The sequence below is a fragment of the Acomys russatus genome, chromosome 25 (assembly GCF_903995435.1).
Source record: "Acomys russatus chromosome 25, mAcoRus1.1, whole genome shotgun sequence".
Taxonomy (NCBI): Eukaryota; Metazoa; Chordata; class Mammalia; order Rodentia; family Muridae; genus Acomys; species Acomys russatus.
Genome location: NC_067161.1, coordinates 645,151 through 668,600, shown reverse-complemented (window position 1 = coordinate 668,600; position 23,450 = coordinate 645,151). Strand labels below are relative to the sequence as shown.

The following is a 23,450-nucleotide window of genomic DNA, read 5'->3' as shown; positions in this document are numbered from 1 at the left end:
TATGGACATATTTGTGAGGCAGGAACTATTGAGGACTTGCTTACCCTGTCTTGGCAGTTTGGCAGTCAACTCTGCCTGCATCGAAGCTTGCCCTTTTTTAAGGCAGAATTCTGTCTGTGGTAAAAATGAGGACATTTTGCCCAGTGGCTTGTTTGCCATATTTGAAGCCATCTCCATAAGGAGGTTCTTTGATGCTCATCATCCTCTTTGAGGTAGGCTGGGTGTTGCCAGGAGTTAACCTGTCTCATTGTCAGTGAATCTTTAAAATAATAAAAACATTTTTGAATGCCATAGTCTGGATGTCTCTGAGGTTTTTGAAGACCGAATCTACTATTTTTACTTTATCTTTCTATAGAATCATATCTATCTGTTGCACCTAAGATGTATATTCTTGTGGTAAAAGTAGACTAGTAACTGATCTGACCATGATTTGTTCAACTAACCTCATTTAATTTTTATATTTAAAAGAAAAACAAACAAACAAGTGTTTGTGTGTAGACTGGCCGTTTGTGTAAGGGGTCTCAGGGCTAGCAAGCCTAGGGATCCTCCGATCTTTGCTCCCAACACTGGAATCACACATGAGTATTGCTGCCCTTGTTCTTCTGAGGTGAATTCTGTGGATCAGACTTGGGTACTCATGTTTTGGCTGTGAGTGCTGGACCAATTGAGCCCCATTGCCAGCCCTGACATATTTTTAGTGCTGCCGTGTTTGGTCACTATGATTAGTCTCCAGGTTTGTGAAGAAAAATGCTCTAAACAGCTTTGTTGGTCATATGCCCACAATATTTTTTTTCTCTCATATTCCTGTCTGTACAAACACAGGATTGACACAGGTGTACACAGACAGACACACAGACAGACAGACACACACACACACAAACACGGTGGCTGTTGCCCCCCCTTCATATTCAAATTATGCACATATATGCAAACAACACAGAACCCACAAGCTGGGGTCCACACTTGCGCTTCTCCACAAAGGAGGGCCATCATTTACAGATACGCTGTGGCTCACCAATCACATTTGAAACCTCTGGCAGATCCCAAACCACACACAATGCTTATCCATCCACACAAAGTCTATCCACTGGCTCCACTATGGGCAAAAACCTTATTCTTGCTTCCTTTAGGGGTGATTTTATTTCAGTTGTTTTTGTTTTTGTTGTTCTAGAGAGTTATCATCTGTTCCTCTTTCTCCCTACCCAGCCCCCCAAACCTCCCCCCTCCAGTCTTCATTGCGCATGTGTTATACATCCCTCCCCCATCCTGGGTACCAGTTGGGCGCTTTCGGGTGCTGGAGGTTGAAGAGATGGAGCAGCTTCCTCAGCAGCGCCCAGCCCCTTAAGACACTGCTGCCCTGAGCTGCCTTCCTCCCCGCAGCCTTCAGCAGGAATGGAGTGAAACGGACTCCTCTACTTGGCCCCCCCGCCCCCCGGATCAGCAATGGAGTTAAAGCAATCTCTATCTGTTCATCTGGAAGCCGAGAAGCCTCTGAGGCGCTATGGGGCGGTGGAGGAGACTGCATGGAAAGCGGAGGGACTGGGAAGTGAGTGTTCGGGCAGGGAACGGGTGGGCACAGTTGGGGGTCCCGTGTGCTGCGCTGGGGGCCCCTAGAGCAGAAGAGAACGCAGGAGAACAGACTGGGGAAGCGCCCCCGCAGCTGGGCTCCCAGTGTTGCACAGCAGCAGTGTTCTCCTTACAAACAAAAGAGGGGACTCTCCAGGGCTGGGCTGCACCCGGAGGCTCCTCGGGAAATCGCGAGGCAGCTAATCCAGGAGGAACCTGGGCTGGACTAGTGAGTCTGAGATGCCGGCAGCTTTTGCTATGGACAGCCTTTCCTGCACCCAGAAAGGTGGATGCTAGGGCGTTGGGATGCTTGAGGCACAGGAGCCAAAGGCTAGCTTGGAAAGCGATCACCTACTAGAGGTGGGGGAGTGTCTGCTTGCTTTTCCTACCTTGAGGTTCAGGGCATAGCTGAAATCCCAGCATCTTCTCACCTCCTCCTGGGTCAGAGGAGAGGTGAAAGAGCAAGCAAGGGCAAGGTCAGCCCTGTGCACCGTCCCATTCTGTTAGCCCTTGACTCAATGATCCAATTCGGTTTAGATTCAGCCCTTGGAGGCGATTTTGAAACAGACCTCTCTACTCACTGGTTCTCTCTATGGTGTTTTGGTATTAACGAACATCTCTAAATAAATCCAAGACTTTTGCTTTCAATTTGTTGGACACAGTACTTGAAACTCTGCAAAGTGTGGAGAGTTAGTGATGTCCCTACAGCTCTGGGGGCTTCCCAGTGTCCTCCACCCTACCTCCTGCTCTGATGTGGCTTGCCCAGCAGCTCTGGTGTTGTAGCCTGCCAGGCTGGAGGAAGAAGCCCTCTTGCCTTCTTAGGGGCCCTGCAGCCACCTGCTCTGATTCTGGCTCTCTGGGCTCAGTGCTCTTCCCCAGCACCAGTCGCTGCGTTATGTGTACCTAAAGTATTGTAAATATGCTCCTTTCCCATCTCCACTTGGGAGAAAGTGTGTGTGTGTGCGCGTATATGCCCAAGTGCATGCGCATGCACGAGTATGCGCGTGACACACGCACACGAGCACTCATGGTTGTTTTCCACATATTTGTAACTATGGACTCAACATCTCAGCTGTATTACGTTTGGCTTTCAAGTTCAAATGTCTTCATTCCTGCTGTGATGGATGCTCTAATGCTTCCAAACTCTTTCCTTCTCTCATTTTCTTTCCCCTTTAAGCCCTAGGTCCTTTCTCCTGCTTCATCCTTCCTAAACCCTTGGGCTCTGGCACGTTGAGGCAGCCTAGGGGTTGTAGGTCTGTGGTTTACAGGCTCAAAATGATGCCATCAATGGCTGCCTTTTATTGGTAGATTGCCATGTCCTGAGAACTTCAGTCTCATTTAAGGGATTACTGCTTTCATAGTTTCAGGAACCTTCCTGGGTCTGTTTCAAAAAATGGCCAGTGATTTATAAGCAGATTGTGGCCCTGTTGGTCCCTGCAGTCCACAGTACTTGATAGAAGACCGGGTCCCTACAGAGTAGAAGCTAAGCCCGGTGGAGGAATCCTTGGTTTGACTAGGGCTCTGCTCTTTGGGTGACAATGTGACACGGTGCTTTTCAGTCCTCACTCTACCTCTGTTCTTTGAAAGTGGGGATGATAAGATCATGTACCATATGGCTTTACCATGAATATTAAACAAAATGGCACATGCAAAGCTCAGGCAAGTGCTCGGGGCACAGCTGGGTTTCAGTCGTTCCTCCTCCATCTGTGGAGGAGACTCCTTTCTCCTTTTCACTTTGGAATCTTGATTCTGGCATGTTTTCGTATCTAAATTCCCATCTATTATCAGGCATTTTGGGATTTTTGTTTATATATAACTCCCAAGAGACCTACATAGGCATCCATAGGTCTGGGTCTTCATTTACGTATTAGTGAGGTGTGGAAATTAGTAATAACATGCCCAAACAACTGTGAGCCAGTGCTGCGATGCTGGGCATGCATTAAAAAGTTCTGCTTCACTTCTGAATTTAAAGTTTTTTTCTAAAGAATCGAAAAGAATGGAAAGATGGTAGAATTGGTTGGGTTTTGTTTGTTTGTTTTGTTTTTTTTAAGCTGAGATTGTATTAACTGCTCTCTTTCATTTCAGTATTTAGAGTAGAATACTTACGTACTCTGAATTATTTACAAACAGGGTCTCGTGTAAGGCTGGCCTCCAACCTGCTTATATAGCCAATGATAACCGTGTGTGTGTGTGTGTGTGTGTGTGTGTGTGTGTGTGTGTGTGTATGCACACATGTAGAGGTCATCAGGCTTGGTGTCAAGTGCCCTTACTGGCTAAACCATCAAATTAGCTCTTGACCTTGAATTTCTGATCCTCCTGTCTCAACTCCTAAGTTTATGGATATGCACCACAATGCCTAGGTTTGCGTTGCTGGGATTCAAACTTGGGGTTTGTGTATGCTAGGCAAGTGCTCTACTAACTGAACTACGCCCTACCCCTCAACTACATCACTTATTTAACTTACTGTCATACTTCTGTGTGGTACTAGAGAGTGAACACTGGCCCTCATGAATTCTAGACAAGCACTCTATCACCAAGTGGTATTTTAAAGTCATCTAGACCTTGAACCTACGATGCAGCCCAGGGGGGGTTTGAACTTGCAACCCTCGTGGGCCTGTACCACTTGGTGCAGCATCAGCTCCAGTTTTCAGATGAAGATATGTGAGGTGCTATAGTTAGAGTAGAACAGAATGGAAGTGGGGTGCGTGTGGTACACACATGTCATCTAAGCACTGTGAAGGCAAGGCCAGAGGATCTAGAGTTCAAGGTCATCCTTGGCTACAAAGAGAGCTTGAGGCTAACCTGGTCTACATGAGGCTCTGTCTCAAAAACAAATCACTAAAAAAGAAAGAAATCTAGATGAGAGAAGCATGGGAGAATAGCAAAGTAGAAGGATCCAGAGGGTCCTAGAAACCTACAAGTAGAACAATATGATAGGCAGATTTGGGCCCAGGGGTCCTGCTCAAACTAAGGCACCAGCCAAGGACAATACAGGAGGTAAACTTTAAACCCCTACCCAGATCTAGCCAATGGTCAGAATATTCTCCACAGTTGAGTGGAGAGTGGGGTATGACTTTCTCACGTACTCTGGTGCCTCACATTTGACCATGTCCCCTGGAGGGGGAGAACTGGTGGCACTCAGAGGAAGGATAGCAGGTTGCCAAGAAGAGACTTGATACCCTATGAGCATATACAGGGGGAGGAAATCCCCCTCAGGAACAGTCATAGGGGAGGGGAATAATGGGAAAATGGGAGGGAGGGAAGAATGGGAGGACACAAGGGATGGGATAACCATTGAGATGTAACAAGAATAAATTAATAAAAAATTTAAACACACACACACACACAGAGAGAGAGAGAGAAAGAAAGAAAGAAAGAAAGAAAGAAAGAAAGAATAGGAATTTGAAGTCAGGTGAAGTAAGTTCAAAACAGCCCTTGCCTTTTCCAGCTCTGTTGCCATGGGCATATAGTTGAAGCTGTATCATTTACTGATTGCTTTATCTGTAACATGGAGGTAAATGGGGCTGGAGAGATGACTCAGGAGTTATGAGCACTTGACCCAAGTCCAGGTCTCAGCATCCACACTGGGCGGCTCACAACCATCCCAACACTGTCTTCTGCACTGGACAGACACTCACATGTGCCTCCTGGGCCCTTTTTCGTTTCCAAGGATTGAACTAGGGCCTCATGAATGCTAGGAAACCACCTAGCATTTTATCACTTGAAATAGAGTCTAGTCTAAGAAATTACTTCTATTAACCGTTTCCTTCCTCAACCCTTACCAGGTAGCCCAGGCCGGCCTCAAAGTTGAGCTCCTTCTGTCTCTACTCCATCTCCCAGCCACCTTTGACAGCATTTTCCTATAAGCAGTGAGGTGTTTGCTTTTTTTTTTTTTTTTAATAACTCAGTTGGAAAACGCATAGTGACATTTCACTGTGGCAAGATCTATAAAAATATTGCTTTCAACTGACTGTAATTAATTAAAGGAGACATGAAGACAAGGTGCTTTTTGAGAAAGCTCAAGGCTTTTGAAGAGCACAGTGGCCTGTTGTCAGGGCCCTGCCTTAAAGGGTGATTAAGGACTGGGGGAGGGGATAAGGGGAAGATGGCCTAGAGTAGGGAGAGGGGCTGTCAAGGGCATCTAAGGTGGGCAAGGCCCCAGGAGAGCAGGCAGCCCAGGCTGCCATCCTCCCCAAAGCTCTAGAAAGATGAGTGTTACTTACAAGTATAAGGAAGTGAAGCCACTAGCAAGCAGACCATCAACTGACCAGTATCTCTAGTTTAATAAACAACGTGGAGCTTAAAGCAGTGTGACTTGCTGTGTAACACTGTCGAGGGGGAGGGTTTTGCCACATTTTCCTTGGTTTGACTCATTTCCCTCGACTCTTTGGTTAGGGGAATAACTGTACTATTGCTCGCTTTGTTGTAGCAATATTATTTCCTTTTTGTTATAAAAATAGCACACTTAGCTTTTGTTGTTGTTTAGAGACAGGGTCTTATGCATCCCTGGCTGGCTTCCACTCACCAGCTAACCAAAGGATAACCTTTAACTCCTGATCCTCTTGCCTCCACCATGAGAGTGCTGCCATGATACGCCTGAGAGTGTTTCTAGGAGATGTGCATACAGTACAGGAGGCAAAGGCCCTCCTCTGCGGAGGGTTTAGTTAGGGGGTAGGACTAAGGCTATCAGATACTATCTAAGCAGTGTTCCAGTTGTGATAAATGTCCCCACATGTTCAGGGAGGACTACTGCTCATCTACTCATCAGGAAGTAATTACTTGAAGGATGTGGTAACATTTTGACATGCATATAGCAAGCGATCTGAGCTCCGGATGCAGAGACTTCTGGAGTATTCGAGGAAGAGGCAGGCAGCTAAGGCAGCTGCAGCCCAGTGAGTCAGGGCACGAGTGATGAGCAGTCAAGAAGCAGGCAGGCCAGATCCAACCTGCAGACTGTTTTAAGAAAAGTCTGAAGCCAGTTAATGGTGAGGCATGCTGCCGGGCCATGTTTTTCCATGTGTTTATACACTTACGTATTCTCTGTGTGGGGAGAGGGCATGTGGAGGTCTGAGGACAAGAGGCTGTCCTCTCCCTCCACTGGGGTGGTCAGTCCTGGCAGCTAGCCCCTTACTCACTGAGCCATCTTGCTGGCATTTTAAGCAAGGGACAAACTGAGGTTGGGTTTTGTTTGAAAAGGTTCCACTGGCTATTGGGGGAGAGTAGGACCACAGAGGGGCGGCTGTGAGAGGGGCAGCTATGAGAGGGCGGCTATGAGAGCGCGGCCATGAGAGGGTGGCTATGAGGGGCAGCTATGAGAGGGCAGCTATGAGGGGCAGCTATGAGGGGCAGCTATGAGGGGCAGCTATGAGAGCGCGGCCATGAGAGGGTGGCTATGAGGGGCAGCTATGAGAGGGCAGCTATGAGGGGCAGCTATGAGGGGCAGCCATGAGAGGGTGGCCATGAGAGGGCAGCTATGAGAGGTGGCTATGAGGGGGCGGCTATGAGTGGCATGGAAGAAGCCCTTCTTCCTTCCTAATGACATCCATCTTGAGCATGTGGGAATGAGGGAGGTGTGAAGGTTTGACAAAGGATAGAGTCAGCATGGCTGGCCTCCAGGAGGCTGCTCACTGAGTGAGTGAAAAAGTAGAAGATGTGGTCATTTCCTCATCCTTAGCCGATAGGCAGCAAACTCGAGTTATGACTGTTACAGAAGCAGAGATGTGGGGTTACCAAGATGTGGAATTAAAGAGCTTGTTTTGCTCGTTGGCTGACTTCAAACTCTTAGTGATCCTCCTGCCTCAGCTTCCTAACTGTCAAAATTACAGACAGGAGGCCAGGCATGTGCCTTTAACCCCAGCACTCAGGAGGCAGAGGCAGGTGGATCTCTGAGTTCCAGGCCAGCCTGGTCTACAAGGCCAGTCCAGGACAGCCAGAGATACACAGAGAAACCCTATTTCAAAATACCAAAAAGAAAAAAAAAATTACAGGCATGAGCCTTTACCCTTGTATCTGATGTCTCATGTTTTATGCTTTCTTTTTATGTGTTAAATGAAGGGGGATGTCAATGGTGTTTATTCTTGGTATCTTGGTATCTGTTCTTTGGTTTTGTTTTGGGATAGGGTTTCTCTGGCTATCTGGCCCTGGCTATCTGGAACTCACTTTGTAGACCAGGCTGGCCTTGAACTCAGAGATCCATCTGCCTCTGCCTCGCAAGCGCTGGGATAAAAGGCGTGTGCAGCATGCCCGACTCTTGGTATCTGAATGGTTAGTAAATGCTTATTGATAGTAAGCAGTCACGAGGGCCAGCTGTGAGATCACACCCATTCACTTCTGACGGCAATTGTGGGACATACGCGGAGTGCTAATTCCTATTTATGCTTGGGGAAAATGGAGCTGAGAGAGATTAAGGTAGTTGATGAGGGGTGTGTGTGTGTTTGTGTGTGTGTGTATGTGAGATTAGATAGCTCTGCCTGTCCTGGAACTCATTATTGAGCCAGGCTGGCCTTGAACTCACAGAGATCTGTCTGCCTCTGCCCTCCAAGTGCTGGGATTAAAGACGCGTGTCACTATACTTGACCTGCTGAAGGTCTTAAAGTCAGTAGCTGGCTGAGCCTAACCTGATTCTATCCTGCTCCGACTCCAAGTGTGTCTCTTTCCTGAAAGGTCTGTTATTCCTGGCCCAGTGGAGAGGCTGCAGAGATTGCAAATAAAGCAAGTCACAGCCCGGAATGTCAAAAAGCATACGGGTACGGGAGGAGGGCATGCGATTCCCAGAACACTACAGCCAGTGCTCCGGGGAACACAAGCAGGAAGTGAGAAGAGACTGGTGCTCCTGAGCGGACTTTGTTTGCCCTGGGCCTGTGAACCAGGCAAGTTTTAGAGGTGAAGCGAGGTGAGGAGGGCATTTCAGGTAAACTGCCAGGTTGAAGAGAGGGCGGTTCAGGTAAGCCGCCTGCTCAGGGCAGGGAGGAGGCAATTTTAGGGGCCAGAGTCCACCCGCTGGCTTTGGAATTTGCTTTGATTCTTTTTTTTTTTTTTTCTGGTTTCTTTCCTCTTGGATTAATGAAGTATGTTTCCAATTATGCTTCCAATGGAGTATGCATTATGGGACTGTGGGTCCGTGTGGCTCCCTTATGCCAATTATCTGTTTCCTCCACGCACATGTGGTTTGGAAGCTAACACAGGCAGAGGGTCTTCCGGTGTGGCCTTTCAGAACGCTGCTATGACTGTCCCCGAAGAGACTAACCACACAGTCCTCTCATTCCCTTACCACTCACTTGCTGGCCAGGCTGAATGCCTACTGTGTGCAAGCTTCAGAGGCACAGAGTAGGGAAGGCTGAGAGGCTCCACCCTAGAGGAATTCTCTGCCTGCTGCTTTCTCACTCTGATGCTTCCTAGCAACTGGCATCTTAGGCAATGTACCTCACACTCCTTACTCTCCTCATCTGTAAAATGGGCACAGCACCCTGAGCAATGTGTGTCTATGTACCAAGCTGAAGAGATGAAGTGCATGCCATACAACCAGGAGGGCCTGAGGCCAATCCCCAGGACACGTAAAAACTGTGGGCTTGATGGCATATACTTTTAGTCTTGGTTCTGGGATGTGGACATGGAAAGATCTCTGAGACCCCATGGCCAGCTAGCTTACTTGGCAAGCCTCAGGCCAGTGAGAGACCCGGTCTTCAAAAAACAAGGTGGACAGTACCTAAAGAACGAGACTAAGGTTGACCTCTGGCACAATGCACATATCCACAAGCTTGCACGCGCGCATGCACACACACACACACACACTTCTAAGAAATGTCTGCTATGTAGGTAGAGCTGAACGCCCAGTGCCTATAATGTTATCCAGCATCTAGACCTTTCTCATTCAACCAATAGTCACTCAGTTGGGAGGCTGTTCATTCATGAGGCAGAGGAGTAAATGATTTCACTGTGTTTTGTGAGCCTGTAAAAATCGTGAAACCATGAGAGAAAGTCAGAGTCCTCACTCGTGTGCGCTGGATGTCCATCTGCTTGACTTAGTTTATTCCCAAGGCTCCATCTGCTAAGAGCAACATCCTTACTTTCTTTTCTGCCGAGATTTTAGGATCACAAAGTATAGTAGCTGGAATGGCCCTGTTGTTGGGGACCACTAACACTGACAGTGTGACTGTGGGTAGAAGCTGGGGTCGGTTTCCACAGGTACCGGATCCCAGTTCTTAGATGTTACCACAGGTGGGGCACGGATCCTGCAGCCCTTTTAGAATCACACACACACATGCGCGTGCATGCACACACACACACACACACACACACACACACACACGCATGCGCACACACACACACAGAGCTACATTTAGGATGATGGTCCACTGCTTCTTGGCCTTTTGTCTAAGACCAAGTGCAAAATATTGGTCCATTAAATAGGCTTCAGATTCATGCAGGGAACAGGAGCATGCTGGTAGGATTTGTGGCAGTTTTTGGTTTTGGTTTTGGTTTTGAAAATTAATCAGATAACAGCTCAACATTCAAAATATTCATGTAGGGGCTGTAGAGATAGCATAACCATAATCCCAGCACCAGGGAGGTGGAGATGGGGTGATTCCTGGGGTTCACTGGCCAGGCAGCTTGGCCAAGTCAGCAGGTTCCAGTTGCACCCCCCCACCCTGTGCACATTCACTTCCTCCTACAGAAACATAAATAAGTGCATATGCATAACACGCACATGCACACACACCTCATGTGTTTGACCCAGCATCTGAACCATTTATACACACTGAAGAGAAACCATATGAGTCTGTCCACTGGAAACAGAAACATTAGTGCACAAAGACCTTCCACTAGACAAAGTGAAGACGTGTACAAATTATTGCTTATCTAATATGAAGTGCTATGCAGCTGTTAGCAAGCATAAGTTGCCTCAGTTATTTCCGAGGGACATATGAATTCCAGGAAGTGTCTGCGGTAGGAGCTCATTCTTGTCAGAATTCATGCTCTTTCCTTATTTCCTTACTCTTCTGCTTCCCTTTTTCACTCTGCCTCTTTGTATACAGTATCATATGCCTATACATGTATAGATCATAGGTGTGCATGCATCTGTGTGCTGTGGTTTTATTAATGTGGAGAAAAATATATTAATCAGCTTTGCATTATGACAACAAAACACCTGAGGCAGGGAGCTTGTAAAGAGAAAAGGTGTATTTAGGTCACAACAAAGGCTAAAATCAGCTGGCTCTGTTAGTTTGGTCTCTGGTGAGGTCAGCAGATGTGTGTGTGCGTGTGTGTGTGTGTGCGTGCGTGTGTGTGTGTGTGTGTAAAACATATATGCAGAGGCACAGAGTGACAGAGACAGAGAGACAGACTAGTGTTCCCCAGTCTTCTAAAGGTATACCCCCCCCATGACCTAAAGACTTCCTGCTGGCCCGCACCTCCAGAAGGCACCACAGGACTTCTCAGTACTGGTGTCATAGAGGACAGGTCTTTAGTCACTCTGGGCCTGTACGGAGACATGGTCACATTCCAATCACAGTAACATGGAAGAGTGACCACTTCTAGCTGTTGGATACCAAGGGGCTGGGTGTGATGCAATGGGCAGAAAAAAATGAGGACATATACATACAATCATAACTGTATATTTAGTCTAAACTGTGTTTGTAGGCTGGGGAGAAGAGATCATAACTTCAGAAATGGTCAAAGTGTTGGTGAGTGTGTATGTGTGTAAGTATGTGTGCTAGTCTCAGATTTGAGGAAATTCAGCTTATTCTGACAGAATCCTTCTCACCCCAACTCTACAAGTATTGTTTATGTTTTTCAATTATATATGGAAATCAGTTTTTCAGACAAGGTGTCATTGTGCATTCCTGACTAGCCTAAAACTCTCTGTGTAGACTAGACTGGCCTTGAACACACAAAGATGCAACTATCTCTGATTCCCAAGTGCTGGGACTGAAAATGTGGCACCACGCCCTTCTCTACTTGATCTCTCTTTCACCAGGTTGGTGGACTGGCCAGCTACGGAGCCCCAGGGGCTACTCTCCTATCTCTGCTTCTCAGCTCGGAGGCTACAACTCCAGGCTTTTTGTGTGGGGGAGGCAAACCCAGGTCTTGATATTTGTACAAGTAGCTCACTGGCTGAGACATTGTCCCAGCTCTGAAATCTCCTATACAGATACCAGTTCCATTCATAAAGGCTCTACCCTCATGACCTCATCATTTTTCATAAAGCCACATTTCCTTATTCCCTCATATTGTGGTTTAGGTTCAGGTCTGAATTTTGGGTCTGTGGTGGGCTCCTTGGTCAAAAGACTGAAATGAAGACAGCTGAAAGTTGGAGATGTGACCAAGGGTGACATCCTTTTTAGCTCTTAAGAGGAGCCGTCATTTTGACAGGGAGCAAAGGTGCCGAAATGATTTCCATTGGGTTCTTCCCATGCCCAGATTGCCAGGGTCATCCCTCTGTGTCTCAGGTCTGTATAAGTCTGGACATGACTGACCCGGACCCATCTGTCTTCAGCCTCTGGACAGACACTGTGAAAGCATCAGTGGAGCTTGTCCTGGTACTTACAACCAATGCAAACAGGTCCTAGAGCTGTCTGCTGGACTCCAGCAGCTAGGCCAGGCACCCGGAGCTGAGCTGCCCAGGTCCCTGGGGGATCAGTTCTACCCTAGCTATATCCCACAAGCTCACTGGAGGGGAGACTCGGCTGGTTTATTCATGTCTGCTGAAATAGATCTTCTAAAAAAAAAAAACAGAGGCATGATTCACAGAGTTAGCCGTGACCTTGTGTCCTGGTTACTTTTCCTGTTGCTATGATAAAATACCTGACAGAAACAACTTAAAGAAAACAAGACTTATTTCACCACGGTGAGGATCTCCTCTTAAGAAGGAAGCTCGTTGCAGCTGTATGCAGTCAGAAAGCGGAAAATGATGGATGCTGGTGCTCACCTCTCCTCTTTTTATTCAGTCCCAAGACCCCAGCTCAGGGAATGGCCCTGCCCATAGTGGAAGAGCCCAAGTTAATTTGTAAGTTCCATTTGTCCAAGGACAAGATCATTTCCTGGAATGCTGGGAGTTGCAGTTCTTGGGAAATAACAAAGCCACGCGTTTTCACTCCCCTAAACACATTTGTTTGAACCAACTGCACTGGATGTGCTTGATCCCATGTAGGAGGGAGGTACACAGACGGGAAGTACATCAGTGGGCACGCTTGACCCTGACTGAACCTGATGGGAAATGTAGTGAATAGTGGGTTTTGCCTCTGTAAGCTTCTACAAAGCATAACAGTAGCCACTTCCTGGAATCCCAGTGTGGACCTGACCAGAGTCCATCCTGGTCACTGTTTAGTTAAAGCTTGCTTCAAATTTGGCTCAAAACTCTGGAACTGGTTTTTCTCTTGCCAATTTTAGGATCAGTAATCATTGAGACATATTTTCCCACTTCTGTCAACTTAATCTAGGTAATGAGTCACGCCCAGAGGCTTGTTTGCTGGTAAGTTAACAATATTCACTGCACAATCGGTTTTCCAAGTTTGCTTTTTTTCTTTTTCCTTTTGAGACGGGGTTTCAGGTTGACTAGGACCTTGAGATATAGTTGAAGATGACCATGGACTCTTGCCTCTACTTTCAAGTGCCAAGATTACAGTGTGTACTCTCACACCCAGTTTATATGGTGCTGGAAATGAAATCCCGGGCTTGTCCAAGCTAGGCAAGCACTCCTATTGAGCTTGATGCCCAGACTTTAAAGTTTGCAATGCGTTGCTATTTAATGCTTTCACAGAGTGGGGCAAACGTTAGCTGTCTCATTCTAATACATTTGTTCAACCCTAAAGGAAACTCTGGTGGGAACACAGGAAAACATTTCTTCTCTGTCCTATTGCTAGGTTCATGACTGAGATCCCAACCACAAATGATGATCAACAAGAGAAAAGGTTAAGAATTTATCTACATGGGTTGAATGTCTCTTATATGAAGCATCTGGGACCAGAAGTGTTTTGAATGATGATTATGGAATGTTTGCATATATTTGCATATGCATAATGAGATGTCCTGGTGATGGGGCCCAAGCCTAAACACTAAATTCATTTATGTTTCATATATATCATATACACACAGCCGGATCATTTTATACAATATTTTTAGTGTACTTCTGTCTTGATTATGACTCATTATTCCACGATGGGTATGTAATTTTCAACTTGAATTTTGATATTAGAACTTGAAGGGTTTCAGGCTGGGAACATAACCCATCAGTGGAGTGCTGGCTCAGCACACATAGCACCCAGGGTTCCAGTCCTAGCACTCCCAGCACAGAGAGGAAAAAATTCAACTTTTTACACAGTGAGCATGATGTCTTACACCTATAATTCCAGCTCTTTGAAGGCTGAGACAGGAGGATTATTGTGAGTTTGAGAGAGACCATGTTCCCATAAAATAAAATAAAATATAAGATATGCTGGGTGCTTAAACTTTTAAGACTTTTGAAGTTGGTGTTTTAGGGGGCCACGTGATAAAGTTTTCTGGGACTGTGTGGAGGTTAGAGGTTGACCCCGGCTGTTATTTCTCAGACAGTGTCCACCTTGTTTTTGTGTGTGACAGGGTCTCTCACAGAGCTAGACTGGCTGGCTAAGGAGCCAGCCCCAGGGACCCTCTCTTCTTGGCCTCCAATACTGGCATCACACACAGTGGCTTTCTTCATGGGTTCTGAAGATCAAAATCAGGTCCTTGTACTTGTGAAGCCATCATTTTACTGGCTGAGCTCTGCCCTTTGGGTATGGGACAGAACACCTGCCACTTGAAGATCTTCAGGGAATAAAAGCATGAAGAAGTCCAAGTGACCTCCATATTTCTTCTGTTTCCTCGAAAGCCAAGGTGTCATATTTTGAGCTAACATATTCTGAACCTCATCGTGGCCTTTCTCCAGGTCCTTAGCACCCACTGTGCTCTCTTTCTCTCTCTGTTGGGAATTTTTATATAAATAGAATTCATCCAGCATGTGACCTTTTGAGTCTGGCTCATTTTTAGCATCATGTTTTCAAAGGCTCCCCTGAGCTCTATCAGTACTGTAGATCTTGCTGCTAAATGCTATGGTTGCAGGAGGCTACATTCTGTTTACACCCATCTGTAGATGCATAGCGACACTGGTCCTCACTCCATCCCTGTGCTCCACCCCACAGGCTCCCAGACCTGACTTCAGGATGCAGATACTCTAATGGCATTTCTATGCCCTCTCTTCTTCTCCATCCTCAGGATACCACTGTCTTTCACTGCCAATGTCTCAGTGTTCTGTACACACACACACACACACACACACGGCACTGACAACCAAAACTGTTGCATGTGCTCGCAGTAAAGCCAAGGAAAACACAATTAGGAGCTTTTGGAAGCAAGAGGAAACTTTCATGCAAAATGGCTTTGATTTTCCTCCAAGCTTTCCTGCCTAGGAAATTTACTGCTTTTGACAAATTAAGGTGAAGGAGAGATTGTCACTTCCACTTACAGGCAAAAATACTTCAGTGTCTGACTAGAAATACCCCACACACATGATCCTTGGCTGCTGCCCTGAGGCAGCCCAGCTGATAGTCTCAAAGCTTTCACCTCCCAGCACCCTGGGTGACAAATGACATCTCAGCTTGTGGGAGGCGGGGGGGGGGGGGGGAGGGCAGGGACGGGACGGGCAATGTGTGAGTATGCTACAGTTTATTTGTGGAGGTGAGAGGACAGTTTTTAGAGATGGTTTTCTCCTTCTACCATGTGTGTCCTGGGCCTTGAACTCAGGGTGTCAGGCTGGCATATATGCCCTGTAAGTGCTGGGCATAGAACTCAGGGTATAAGGCTAGCATATGCCCTGTGAGTGCTGGGCATAGAACTCAGGCCTTCAAGCAAGTGCTTCACCAATATGGCCTATCTCCAAGCCTTATTTCTTTTTTATTTTCCAACTGAAATTAGCATATTTTTGATGAGGTACGAGAGGAGGAAGAGAAGGCACCAAGGGCTGATCCTGCCAATATTCTGACATATCAGGTGTTCCTAGGCATTGAGAGGCCCTTCATGTCCTTGGGAGACACCTGGTCCACATTGTTCATGGTAACTCTCGATCGTTTCTATTGGTGTTACCAGGCATAGAACAAAGATGGATGTGCCAATGAACATTTAACCTGTGGGATTGCCATCTCTGGCTGCACATTAGAGTCCCTAAAGTCACATTTGATACAACCAATCCATTCCTCCACTTTCCTTTCAAAGTAGACTAGAGGCTTCCAGCTCAGAGGGAAGATGATATTCCAAAGTCTGGGAACAGAAGTGAGTCTGATATATATATAAAGCAAGGCTAAGGATGTAGTTCCCTATGTTTGCTTAGCATGCACAAAGCCCTGTGGTCCATCCTCAGCACTGTATAAACCAGGCTTGATAATATGTGCCTGTAATCCAAGCACTTGAGAGGCAGAGGCAGAAGGATCGGAATTCAAGGACATCCTTCACTGCATAGGAATCTGAGGCTAGCCTGAGCTATGTAAGACTCCGTCTTTAAAGAAGAAGAAAAAAGCTAACTTGGAAAAAAAAAGTCCTGGGGCTGGAGAGATGGTTCAGTGGTTAAGAACACTGGCTGCTCTTCCAGAGGATCTGAGTTTGTAGCCAGCATTAGCTCCTTGTGGGTTCTTCTTTTTCCACCCCTTTTCTTCTACCCTTTCAACCCTGACACTAGATAATAGAGAAAAAAGGATGGAGAGGAGAGGAACGAGATCCCTGAATAAAGTCAGAGATTGGAAAGGGTTGTTGTTTATGGACCTGGAGTTCCATGGGGCAAATTTGGTTTTCAAAGGCAGTTTCAAGGTTAGTTTCGTCTTCTTGTGTCTTTGTGCATGACTACTTAACAAACCGTGAACAACGATGGCTAACAACAACCAGCAGCCCACCACCTCTCTTGGGGCTCTAGCATTTATACGCCCTCTAAAAAGTCCCCAGAATTCCAATCGCAGAAACTATCTACGGCTGGCAAAATCATATCCCGGCCAGAGCACAAGTCAAATTGTAATCAGCTGTTGTGAAGCGGTGCCCTATCCCAACACCTGGGATTAAAATGAAAACATATTCTTATACTATTTCTATATTTTTTAAAGATACCAAGATTCCAAAATTACCACTACATGGATTCAATTCCCGGCACCCACACAGCAGCTCACAACTCTGTAACTCCAGTTCCAGGGGATTTGACACCTTCACACAGACATACACGCAGACAAAACACATCAATGCACATAAAATAAGAATAAATTATTTTTAAAAAGTCCCTTTCTCAATGTAATCATAGCAGCAAACCCTGAATCCTCTCAGTACACATCTGACTCAATTTTCCACCTACTGTTGTTCCAGGGTAAAAAAAAAAAAAAAAGCAGATGAGCCGGGCACGGTGGTGCATACCTTTAATCCCAGCACTCGGGAGGCAGAGGCAGGCACATCGCTGTGAGTTCGAGGTCAGCCTGGTCTACAAAACAGTCCTGGTCTAGGACAGCCAAGGCTACACAGAGAAACCCTGTCTTGAAAAACCAAAAAAAGAAAGAAAGAAAGGAGCAAAGAAAAAGAAAGAAAGCAGATGAACTCAGGGTGCCCTTGTCCAGGACCAGACATCTTTAATGAACTGTAAAAGACTCTGTAAACATTCAAAACCTTGAAACGGATAGAGAAATGCAGAATTCATGTTTTGTGGGTCAACCTTCTCATTACTTTACCCCCTTTTCTATTAAAACAAACAAACAAACAAACAAAAAACAAGGAAAGACACCAGATCATATTGAGAAAAGGTAACAAGCAATTACTACCTCTCCTGACGACTCAGTTGGCTATGGGCAGATGCCATAGAAATGTGCCTGTTCTGAATGGGCAGGTCTAGGGTGTGTTTCAGGTGACACCACATGCTAGAGGTTCTGTGTTGCTGTGGAGACTGACTGAGTGAATTTTATTTTTCTCATGCTCTGCAAAATTTTGGTCCATGGTGGGTGGGCCCTGTGAAGAGCAAGACATAGTAGGGAGTGTCTGGTTAAGTCAGAGTGCTTACCTCAGGGTACTGGGAAGCAGGGGGTTCAGTATCCCCTTCAAGGGTTTGTAACCAGGGACCTAACTTCCGTTCACTCTACCCCAACAGTGGCTTCCTAGGCATTGAGCGATTAGCCATCTCATAGGCCTGTATGCTGACTGGCCACTAAGCCTTTGTTTTACTCTACAGGCATGTACCACCATGCCCAACTGTGTCTAAACCTTTAACATGAGCCTTTCGGGGACATTTGAGATTCAAACTATATCATAGAGACAAAAATATAATATTTATGTATCATCATAAAAAATAATTTTCAAAAAAAGATAAAATCTTGTCACAAAGATTAAAAACAAACAGAAGTGAAAGAATGTTGTCTAGGCTGGGCGTGGTGGCACATACCTTTAATCCCAGCACTAGGGAGGCAGAGGCAGGTGAATCACTGTGAGTTCGAGGCTAGCCTGGACTACAAAGTGAGTCTGAGACAGCCAGAGCTACACAGAGAAACCCTGTCTCAAAGCAAAACAAAACAAAAACAAACAGAAGCTAAAGAATGTTGTCTAGGTCCGAGGCTGAAGCTCACTTGGTGGAGTGTTTGCCCATCTTGTACTCTATCCCTAACGCCACATAAAAACTGTGTGTCGTATTAAACACCTGCACTCTCGCCCAGCTCTTGGGAAGTGGAGGCAGGAGGACCAGAAGTTCAAGGTAGTTCTCAGGATGCACCATGAATTTTGAGGCTAGCCTGGGCTACACAAACCCCTGTAAATAAATAAACAAATATATACTGCATTCATCTTGGTCAATGTGAGATCAGGGCAGTTGTGATAATAACATTTTTAAAAGCACATGAAGGACCATGTAGTCGGGGATACAGGACCATATAGTTGATAGGGGTATAAAGAAGAGTGTTTCAGAGGGCCTGGCCTCCTATAAGACAGGGCGCAATTGGCCCGTGGGCCAGAATAATTTGTACTTTGTTACTACTTCCCTGCCACTTATATTACAAAGACAATGTAATAGCACCTGCAGGGGTGATCTCTAGACAGTGTTTTCCACAGACGCATAAGTGCATTCCGGAAGAGGTAGAGAGAAGTCAGGTACTTAGTAACATATCAGGCTGGCTTCAACTGGCTATGCCACAGAGGATGACCTTGACCTTCAGATCCTCCTGCCTTCGCTTTCCAAGTGCTGGACTCACAGGTGTGCCTGTGCCTGACTCATGCCGTGCTGGGTCTTGAACCCAGAGTTTTTTTCATACTAGTTAAGCACACTACAAAGTAAGCCACACCTCCAGAGCCACAAAATGATTTCATACGAAACCTGGTCCTGTGAGTAGCAGTGCTGGAAACCTGGAGTCCGCAGAGCTGCAGAAAAGTAGCTGAAAATCCAGATGTTCTCACTTGATGCCCAGTCTTATGCTTTATTCACACTGTATAAATCTCAAATAGATGTGAATCTTCATGTAAACGGAGACAGAATTCACCCCAGACTTGCTGTTACCAATTTCGCTGTCCCACAAACTAAAAATATCTACTATGTACACATCTTTTCAGCTCAGGGTCACCGCTGTGTCCCTGGTGTGTGATGATCAGCCTGCTTGGCGGGCAGATCCTTTTGAAGATCAGGCTGTTAACACAGCGGCTGCCACACAGTAGGAATTCTACACATACCGGATGATTGCACCAAGATAAATTTGATTCCAACGTAACCAAGGAAACCCACGTGTCACTTCCTAAAGAGGTCAGGTTACTGGCCATTAACACATTTCTAAAAATGTCCTAGGAAAACAAATCACATTGGCTTCTGTGGGTTGCCACAAGGTATCCAGATTTCCAGCCTTTGCTCAGCGGCTGTTTTTGTTATCTAAAAATACAGCGAGAGCATCTTGCCACTGGCTGGTGGGACTAACCGCTCTGCGTGCCTCTGCTTGCTGACCTGGCAAGTGCTGATCTGAAGGTGCAGCAGAGGAGCCTATCAGAGGCAGAGTTTAAACAGAATTTCTCTGTAGCGATTTGCCTTTCTCTAAAGCAGTGTTTTGTAAATCCTGTTCTGAGGAATCACAGCTGTTAGTAGGGTTTCTAAGAAAAAGGGAGTGTAGTCAATACAAATGGGCTGTGTAAAGATGTGGGGGCAGGGGTGGGGATGGGGTGGGGGGGGCGGTTTCTTGGCTCTCAGAGTCTCTCAGTTCAGCAGTGCTGGGCAAATACTCCTTCCCTGAGCTGTGGTTCTAAAACCTGTCTCAGGCTGGAACTCTTTCAGAGTGCATGGAACCTGTGGGTAAGTGGCAGAGCTGCCTGGCCTCAGGTCTGCCCGATCTGCTGTTGACTTTGCATTAGATATATAGTTGAGCATGACCCTCTGATCCTCCTGCCTCCACCTCCTGAGTGCTGGACTTACAGATGTGTGCCCCAGGCCTGCTTTGCTGGGTTTTGTGTTTTTCTTTTGTTGTCGTGTTTCCAGGGATGGTTCTGAATTTCCATGACCTGAACTTCTGACCCTCCTGCTTCTATCTTCTGGGGGTGGGGGTAGGGGTGGGGTGTAGAGGAATGCTAATTCAGAACATGGCTGTTCTGGCAAGAGATCACATCCAAAGACCTTATAGGTCTGTGTGATCTGGCTGGAATACAAACACGCCTTTAACCCAGGAGATAGAGCCAAGCAGACATGAGTTCAAGGCCAGCCTGGTATAGAGCAAACGTCAGGTAAAGAAAAGCATAGGTCCAGGCGCCATAGTAGTACACGTTTTTAATCCCCAAAAAATGAAGGTAAAGTTAGTTTGTAGAAGGAAGCAGCCATGTTGAAAGTGATGTCTAATTGAGTGGCAGAAACAGAGACAAATCAGAGAAAGACTTTGCAGAATAGGAGAGGAGAAGAGAGAGGAGAGGGGAGCTACTTAAGGGGCAATGGAGGAGGAGGCAGTTTCACCAGGACAGTAATTGAGAGATGGGTTGCAGAGAGAGAACTCAGGTGAAGATGGAATGAGCCAGCAAATGAGAAGAAGCCAGAAGATCAGAACATTGCTGGAGTTTGAAGCCAAGCAAATCAGAGGCTGAGAGAAGAGCCAGTCGAACAGTTCAGCCAGGAGAGGAGTTTGGGCCAGAACAGCCCAGTTGAACCAGCCAGCCCAGAGCGCAGAGAAAACAAGAAAGGATGAGCTTATTCAGCAGTAAGTCTCAGAGGCTGAAAACATTCAAGGCCTAGGTTAGATTGTACAGAGGCTAGACGCTTCCAGGACTAGGCCTCGGCCAGCAGAAGGAGGTAGTTAGCCTCCCAGATAACACTGAGCCAGGAGAATGAAAGTTACTTTTACTCCAGGCATATGTTTAAGTGATCCACCAACTGTAGTCTCCTGAGTAGCTGGCCTACAGACCTATGTGGGCAATAGATAAAGTTAAGTAGGTTAGGGACAAAATCTTTATCTTAGGTGTACACTTGAAACTTTTAGGTCCATGGCCTTGGTCGTTGGAGGAGTAGAGTCCCAAAACCAGGGAAAGGGGGAGGGGATCCCACACTCAGGAATAGGCAACTGGGGTAACAGGCTGAAGATTGTCAGTCCTTATCTGGAGTCCATTTGACCCGTGAGAGGTGAATCCAAGTCCATTCCCTGAAGCTTACAAGAATCTTTTTAAGTTTACAAAAGAGATACATTTTATACATGTTAACATCACCAAACGCTGTTTGTGATACTCTCTCATGGTAGCAGCTTGGGAAACAATTGTGGGCTGAAAACATGAACACTCCTTCACTGGAGCTCAGGGAAGACTCTAGAAGCCTTCCATGGAACAGAAGGATGAAAACTCGCTTGCTCTTGATTTCCAGCTGACACGTCATAGAGGAGAGGCTGTTTCCCTCTACCCAGAAGACTGGATGCATGTAGGTTTCACACAATCAGAGGCTCTTTTAAGACTATACGTAGAGCTGGAGAGATGGCTCAGCGGTTAAGAGCACTGTCTGCTCTTCCAGAGGTCATGAGTTCAATTCCCAGCAACCACATGGTGGCTCACAACCATCTGTGATATGATCTGATACTCTTCTGGCCTGCAAGTGTACATGCAGGCAGAGCATTGTATACACAATAATAAATAAATAAATCTTAAAAAAAAAAGACTATATGTAAAAGACAACCAAAGGAAATTTAAAATCCTGAGGTTGTGACTATGTCAACAGTGGGTTGTACAGTGGAAGCCATTACTATAGTTAAGACGAATAGCTTATCAGAGTTCCATTGATTAATGTTAAAGCTCTGAACTTTTGACGTGTTCCCCCCCCCACCCCAGACAGGGTTTCTCTGTGTAGTCTTGGCTGTCCTGGACTCACTTTGTAGAGTAGGCTGTCCTTGAACTCACAGCGATCCACCTGCCTTTGCCTCCCTGAGTGCTGGGATTAAAGGCGTGCGCCGCCATGGTCTGGCTCTAAAACATTTCTTAGATCCTCATAACCTGAGCTTCTGTATCCTCAGGCCGTATATAAGCTTATAGTTTTTCCTATCTAATTATTCACCATGAGACACAGATGGTTGATTCCTGGGAGCAGTCACCGTAAAGTGAGTTCCTTTAGCTAAAGGAATAGTAAAAGGTTACTTTGAAACCTGTCTTCTGAGTCTGGTAATGAGGTGAGCTATGTCTAGACCTAGTAGTGGCAGCTCTAGGAGAGTGAGGCCTGATTCTTACACAAGAAAACAACTGAGGAGGCAGCTAAAGCCTTGGCTTCTTCTGTTAAACTGATGAATCTTTCACTAGTCTGGTCTTCAAACCCATCAGAGACCCGAGAAAGATAAATTTCACCTGAGTAAGCAAGTAGTGTAGACCAAACAGCTTCCAAGTCTATTGAAAATGTTGAAAATGACTGGCTACCTGCACAGTCAAGTCTCCCAAGCTTCCTCTGAGGTCGGTGGAGCATTTGTTTTTGGCCGTCAGGCCCAGAAGATCTGACGGAGTTTTCTGCGAAGCAGGAACCTTGAAGGACTCTGCTACTTTTGTCTAGGCAAATTGAGTCTGTCAACTTCCCAGTGTCCTGCCTGTCCACAGTTTGGACAGCGTGCTATCAGCAGTCAAGGTAAAGGGCGGTCTACAGCCCCGTGGCCAGCTTTGCTGCAGTCAAAGGTAGCTTCAGGCGGAGGTTCCTCTGTGCCATCTGCTTTGGAGGAGATTAGGGGTGCTGCCAGGAGCTGATGTGTCTCTCTATCATGAAAAGATATTTTATTAAACAGGATTTTTGGTTGTTTGTTTATTTGAGTTTTGGGTTTTTGTTTTGTTTTGTTTTGGTTTTGGTTTTTCAAGACAGGGTTTCTCTGTGTAACAGCCTTGGCTGTCCTGGACTCTCTTTGTAGACCAGGCTGGCCTCAAACTCACAGAGATCCACCTGCCTCTGCCTCTCGAGTGCTGGGATTAAAGGTGTGTGCCACCATGCCCAGTTATTAAACAGTTTTCATGCCTTATTCTGTAGATCTTTGAAGTGTTTGAGGACCATCTGTCTATCTGAAGTATATCTGAATAGACAAACTTTACTTGTTTCTAGTTATCTGTCCTAGGCTTAACCTTGAAAACGTATACAGCTGGCTAAAAATGAGTAACCCTATAATTATTTACATCAGTACTGAGCATGACCACAAATTCAGTTTTGAACACATTAAAAGATTTGATCATTTATAAAGTGCCTGATTATCAACTTACATTCCTCAATTATCCTTAACAATTTGTTAGTAGCTTATATAAATTTAGGGTTTCGCAGCTTTATCTTTGTTTTGTTTGAGCCTTAAAAAATAACAATCTTTGAATTTAAGGTCTTTTAGCATCAAAATAAAAATTTTTTAATCATAGATAAGGTCCATAGGGAGACTGACAATTCACTGATCCTGAAAATGGGCACAATA

The 23,450-nt window shown here is 45.9% G+C and overlaps 1 protein-coding gene across 2 annotated transcripts in view; it reads left to right on the top strand.

Moving 5' to 3' along the window:
• Positions 1–1,242: 1,242 nt before the first annotated feature.
• Positions 1,243–23,450, top strand: part of Bmerb1 (bMERB domain containing 1) — a 123,955-nt gene continuing 101,747 nt past the window's right edge. The window contains exon 1 of one of the 2 annotated variants that reach the window (XM_051167730.1): positions 1,243–1,546. In XM_051167730.1, coding sequence (XP_051023687.1) covers positions 1,444–1,546 — 103 coding nt within the window. In that variant the 5' untranslated portion in view covers positions 1,243–1,443. The remainder of the gene's footprint in view (positions 1,547–23,450) is intronic. The other variant, XM_051167731.1, reaches the window with a different exon arrangement.